This window comes from Epinephelus fuscoguttatus, linkage group LG8 (genome assembly GCF_011397635.1).
Source record: "Epinephelus fuscoguttatus linkage group LG8, E.fuscoguttatus.final_Chr_v1".
Lineage (NCBI taxonomy): Eukaryota > Metazoa > Chordata > Actinopteri > Perciformes > Serranidae > Epinephelus > Epinephelus fuscoguttatus.
This window is the reverse complement of record NC_064759.1, coordinates 19,918,155-19,924,276: the sequence shown is the minus strand read 5'-3', so window position 1 is coordinate 19,924,276 and position 6,122 is coordinate 19,918,155. Positions and strand designations below refer to the sequence as shown.

At 42.4% G+C, this 6,122-nt stretch overlaps 1 protein-coding gene across 1 annotated transcript; it reads right to left on the bottom strand.

The window, feature by feature from the left end:
• Nucleotides 1–3,659: 3,659 nt before the first annotated feature.
• On the bottom strand, nucleotides 3,660–5,745 carry utp11 (UTP11 small subunit processome component). The gene is made up of 8 exons (XM_049583777.1): nucleotides 5,535–5,745; nucleotides 5,289–5,350; nucleotides 5,049–5,151; nucleotides 4,811–4,930; nucleotides 4,512–4,605; nucleotides 4,262–4,392; nucleotides 4,002–4,112; nucleotides 3,660–3,904 (listed from the first exon to the last, which is right to left on the bottom strand). Exons 1-8 carry the CDS (start codon nucleotides 5,592–5,594, stop codon nucleotides 3,821–3,823), a joined length of 765 nt encoding a protein of 254 aa, XP_049439734.1. The 5' UTR covers nucleotides 5,595–5,745; the 3' UTR covers nucleotides 3,660–3,820.
• Nucleotides 5,746–6,122: the final 377 nt, after the last annotated feature.

Genomic DNA, 6,122 nt, shown 5'->3' with positions numbered 1-6,122 from the left:
CCCCATCTTAACCAGGCTTCACTTTTACTCTGAAACAGTTACTATATATTGGGGTCAGTGTCATACCCTGCAGCTGTGTGACCACACAACACTCCACTTCTAACTCCCCCCATTCCAAAAATGACTATTCGTTAGCAAACCTCCAGGGTCATTAACTTTAGGGATGGCGTTGTGGGGGACAGGATGGCCTGTGCAAGTCGTCAAATGAATTATGAGGCTTTTGACAATAGAGAACTGCCTGTCTATATCTTTAAAATCAGGAGGTCGCCCACTGCCCACCCCTGAGCCCTGCCACTGCATCCCGGCGTAAGTGTCCCGTTGCTGGGGGGAATGAAAGGAGAGCTTGAGGAGGAACAGTGGTTCGTCTGTGCTTGGGTTGCACAGCCAGATAGGGGTCCCGGAACTGCGCACACAGTGTTTTGACCCCTGGGCTCTCCTCAACGACCTCCACCCCCTCCGCTTATGGATGCTGGGCCCTGAGGGTCCCAATACACGCACGCTCTCTTTGCGGGGTGACGCAGTAGCAGAGGGCAGGGAGGGTGGGAGGAAGGCGTAAGGAAGGAGGGAAGGAGAGTTGGCCAAGGACGTCAATCACTCTTGGACTGGGTGCGACGCAATTCTGACATCAGTGGTCACACAGAAATGCCATGGAAGGACTTTGTGTGTGCTTGTGTAGTGAAGTGAAATCCACACATCCATGAATGGGCTGTTTGCTACATGTTTATACATATTTTTTAATTTAAAAACACCCTAATCAACATTTGTACTATAATGAGGAAACTGCTGTTGGCTCTGTATTGAGTTTTAAATGAAAGAGCAACCAGTCCAAGTGGACACACACCATCACTCTTTCCCTCTTTTGGCCCATCATGTGGTGTTGGCTCACCTTTGCTCTGGTCAGCAGTGTTTGGGCCAAGGCCTCTGGTCCCTCTCCACCGGCCCCTCCACCTCTCACTGCGCCTAGTGACATTTCTGCCTGGCTCCCTCTTCCCCTCTTCCCCTCCAGTGGCTCCCAGGAGAGGCTGATGGATGGGCCCTGTTTATGAAGCTGCTGCCACCAGAGTGATCAATCAAAGCCGGGTCACTGTGATGTGCTGCTGGGCGCCAGGTCTTCAGTCTACTTCACACTGTAGGCTGGAAGAACCGCACATACAGTTTGTTAGTACACGCACATACATGACCACAGAGAGGCTGATGGAGAGAGACAGCACTATAAAGAACTAAAAGAGGAAACATGTTGTGAGGAAAATTTAAGTGTGCTCGCCTCACCTGGTGCCTCAGTACATGAAGTACTTGACTCAACCGACTTCAGGGACTTGGCAGAGACAGATGGCAGGAGGATCAACAGAGGAGTTGGCCTTAGTGGCAGTGAAACCAGGAATCTTTTTACAATGAGACATCAGAGCTAATCCCCGCTCCACCGTGGCACTCAGGCAAACTGATCACACTTTACAGAGAGGTCTAATTAGCCAAAGACGATGGCGTCTGTTTGAGCTGGATTGTCTCGTGAGAGCAGAAAGATGTGAGGAAGACATGGAAAATGACAGCCCTCACATGCCTTTATCAGGGAAGACATTTTGACATTTCACAGTATGAAAAGCGCAGGTGTAATTAATTAAATTAGTGATGGCTGGTTTCCATCTGGTTGCTGGGCGCTGGTATTGTGCATGCTGGCTCACTGTCTGGGCTTACTAGACACCTGATTGTAACAGAAGAACACCTTTACTTTTCCCACCATGACAAGCCAAAATGTCTGCCATTAAGAGGCCCAGGAGTATGGGCATTGATTTGGTTAATATATATGGGGATATCTGATGACCTGCGACAAATCCAAGGCAGCGTCACATCAAGATAGCTCAGTGGATTAGATTCAACTGTATGAACAGGTGTAGCTGTAACAATAGTTACATTTGTCTCTCAAGGGAGCCTTTTAACGAAGGTATTTTTGCATAAGCACAGCTGCAGCTAATAAAATTAATAATAGGTAATTTTGATTAAAGTCAGCTAATGAGCAAGCATTGACAATAGTATTATTATTATCAATGCATGCTAACTGACACCTACATCACACTTAATTTTATTAGCTGCACCTGTGTCTCGCCTGCTGTGACATGTGAGAAGGATCTGTAGGTGGTGCGTGCTGCATCCTGAGGGCTGCGACAAAGGTGTGTCCTGCAGAGGCTCTGAGGACTTAAGGTCCAGCCTCACAGACACAAGAACAAACGGTGTATTTGTGCTCTTCTTGTGAAATGCTAAGTCAGATATTTCCAAGTTTATCACCACAAAGTTAAACTCAAGTGACCAGTGAGACAAGTAATTGGTTCACATCTTTTACTAATGACTGATAATGACATTAATGCAAATACCTGATAATTATGGCACAGACGTGATACTTTCTTAACGTACAACCTCAGTTAGTTACCCGGCTATTATTTGCTTAAATCTCTGAAATCAACAGGCTTGGTAAAGATGGGAAATACAGTCAAATTGATTATTTAAACCAGTTTGAGTATTACTTGTTTAAAAATTAGGCTTCAAAAAACATATTCATTATGAATCATTAACTTGATCTAGCTGCAACAGACAGAGCATCAGAGTTACCACAATTGTTTCATGGCACCCAAGGGTTATGGCACCCAGCATACCAACATAACACCACTTTATCCTGTTAAAATAATGCTCACTTGGGTTAATATTTATGAAAAGCACTTGAGTCTTTTGATCCATGGAAAGCTTATGGACTAAAGGAATATGAATGACTTTACTTGGTAATGCAGGAATGGACATATATTCTGACTTTATGACCGCGTCACCGTTTTGTATGCTTGATTGAATCAGCTAACTCAAATGGGTAGCCAATAACCTGGTTTTATACGTCCAACAACTTCTGTAAAACTTAACTGCTTGGCAACCAGACCAGGCGTCGAGTTAAGATGGGCCTCTATTTGTGAAAATGTGCTAGTAGAAGGGACTGGGCATTTAATTAGGGCTAGGCTTTTCATTGAACTTTTACAGTACCTGGTTGATGAGGACAACCTGAATGCAACCTTACAATGAGCTGTAGGATACTGAGGGATGTTGGAGTTGTGTCTTTTAAAATCTGTCAAACAATGTATTTCTTAGCTGGTTTAAAAGAAGGCTTTGAAACTGAACATCATGGTAAATATGACAGGTTTGAATTTGATATTAGGGGGTTCAACTCCTCTGTTCTAAACTAGAGAGCTCAAGCCTACTTGAGAACCATTTGCGAAACAGACAGAAGACATCGCTGACATCTTACAGACAACATTACAACCACAATTAAACTCTGAAGTCTAAATGTCAAAATGTTGTGTCACTGACTGCCTGCTCAGTCTGCTCTCTGTGGATGTCCCAATGTCTCCAGCCACCAAGTTTTTGTCTCCCAGATAGTTGTATAAAGAACACTAATGCCACCTACTGGTACAAGAACAAAATACAATCCACTGCCACAACTGGAGCACATATGACATCCTCAGCTCAAATTCAGCCAGATGCCTCTTTCACTAATCATGTCGTTGTCTTTGATGCCAATCAGGCAAATCTCTCCATATGCATCAAAACCCATAAAAACTCTACTGTCCCAAAACGAGGTCAACCACAAGTTGTATTAGCTTAAAAAAAAAAAACACAAAAATGTGTGTAATTCTGATATTTATTTGAAAGAAACTAAAAATTGTAGATAAATATGTACAAAACTGTGTAGCTGGAGCAACATCTGAGGAAATGAGAATCATCCCATTGTCTACAAGTCCATTATTTCACCAGTATCTTGTTGGCAAAATTGGTGATTACACCCCACTCAGCGTTTCCTCTTGGCCTCAAACTTGTAGATAGCTGCAGCACTGGTTGTCTCCTTTTTTACCTTCACTTTCTTGTTCTTATCCTGGTGCACAGAGTAAAAAAAAAAGATCTCGCTGTTAATTTGACAGCTTGACACTCATTTGCAACTGAAACCAAAATGCTTGCCTCCTTCTCGTCACCTGTAGGTCCTTGCGGGTCTGAATCTTCTGTGTGATCACAAACATTTTCTTTTCTCTGTCAATCCTCTGGGAAAGGATCTTATACTGATGGTTCCTCTGCTTGGCCAACTTCTGCAGTTAGAGTGAGGAGAAAACAAGAACCAGCAGTCGTTAAAATGCAGCTGAAACTGAACATTTACTCACCAAAATGTAAATGAAGCATTTTTTTGTGACGGTCACACCGCAAAAGAGGCTGATGTACATGCATGACAAACACAGACCTTCACATTGTGAGGCTCCACAGCTCCCTGGACGCTCTTCGTCTCCAGAGTTGAGAGCGTTGGTCTGTTGTACACTCTGTCCACCAGCTCAGGAGCTGTGTCCAGGTGTTTCGCCAGATCGAATGACTCTACTGTGGAGACACAGTAAATTTTAATTATAACTTTTCAAGTAACCAAATAATTATTAAAAATCCACAAGGACAAGGATGTCTGTTCACATCCTGATTTACTGCTGCATGGTTTTATTTACCATCCTTCTTGGAATCCACAAAGAATATATGCTTGTTTTTTTGTTTGCTGCCCGCGTCTAGAAGATGAAGCTCTCCTTTCAGCCTCTCAATTTTCTGAAAGCAAATGATAAAGACACAATAATTTACAAGGGGCAACCACTGACACCCTATTTGTGGAGAATAATGGCTGTAACACATCTGTGATTGAGTTTTGAGTGTATAATCAAGTCCATTTTTGTTGTGCTCCTTTATTCAAAAAGTCAGTCAGGGAAAAAACAGAGCGAGACATGATGTATTACATGTTATAAAATAAGCCTACCTTGGCCTCTGCAACCCTCTTCATCTCCACATATTTGATATCCTGCGTCCTCATCACTTTCTTCTGCTCCTCTGTCATCTCCACGTCCTCAGTGCCTTTCTTTGCTACGTGAACTCCATCCTGTCACCATGCCACAAAATAAGCCACACACATTAAATATTACAGCCACAGAGACCACATTAGATGATTTAAGTAACTCATTTTCTCTGTCATGCTGCTTTGATGACGCTCCTCTTACCTGCAGCTGAGCATTGATCATCTTGTAGTAAAACTCATCTGGGTTCTTATCCAGAGCTTTCTTTCGCAGAGCAGCAAGAGTGTTTTGTTTCTTGTGGTAGTCACTATAAAACAAAATAAGTGGCATCATAAGCCATTGCAAGACGTATTCCTCAAAGATGTTTCACATTAAAAGGTGTATGCCTTTGAATCCAAAGCCTTAAAGACATAAAACATGTCTCTTAAACTTGTGTTAACTCACTCTGCACGGAGTTTGTAGTCTTTCTTCTTCTCCAGCAACCCCAAATGTTTCCTGAAACCAGGCTGGTCAAACAAAATGACACATACAATATTAGCATTTATTGCTGTGGGAGTCACAGGAACATAGCATTATATTTATTAGCTTGGTGACCATGTGAAGACATATTAAAAAGTGCACAGGGCGCTTCATAACATATCTGCAGGCTAGCAAGCTAACAAGCTAGCAGCAAAACACTGAAACGCTCACCTGAGATCTTTCATGGTGGTTTTTCTGTCGGGATTTCAGCGCTTTCCTGAACGAAGACATTTTGAGAAATGTCCCTCGGTGTGATAAAGCTGAATATTTTAGTTAGAGAGGGTAAATGTAGGACTTTAATGACCTATACACTGGAACCTCCCTGCTGCTTCAGCTCTAGTGTTTCCCCGGTAGCTGAACATGTGGGTTCCTCCCGTGTTATTTACATTTCCGGTCCGCAGATTCGCATCTCAACTCACATTAAAAACATCTTTGGGGTGATATATCGGGCAAATACTCAACTTAAAAAAAATCCTTAAATTATTCTGTATAATTTGACAAGAAACGGAATAAAAAATACTGATTTTCTCGATTGATAAAGTGCTGTGAATTTAATGCTACGTGTTGTAGTACCACGCAACAAACAGTAGATGGTGGTGTTGCACTCATGAAGAAGTGTTATGTGATAGGAGCAGCATCTTGTTGCACACTGCTGTGATAATACTAATAAACTTTATTTATATTGCACCTTTCAAAACACAGTTACAGAGTGCTTTAAAATAAAACTAAAACACATTTAAAACACAAGGAGAATTAAGC

Excerpts from the sequence above, each read along its gene's own strand:
- utp11 (XM_049583777.1), bottom strand. The coding sequence starts at position 5,594 with ATGTCTTCGTTCAGGAAAGCGCTGAAATCCCGACAGAAAAACCACCAT. Across the intron at positions 5,351-5,534 it reads ACCACCATGAAAGATCTCAG|CCTGGTTTCAGGAAACATTT; the intron begins GTGAGCGTTTCA and ends TTGTTTGACCAG. Across the intron at positions 4,931-5,048 it reads TGATCAATGCTCAGCTGCAG|GATGGAGTTCACGTAGCAAA; the intron begins GTAAGAGGAGCG and ends GCATGGTGACAG.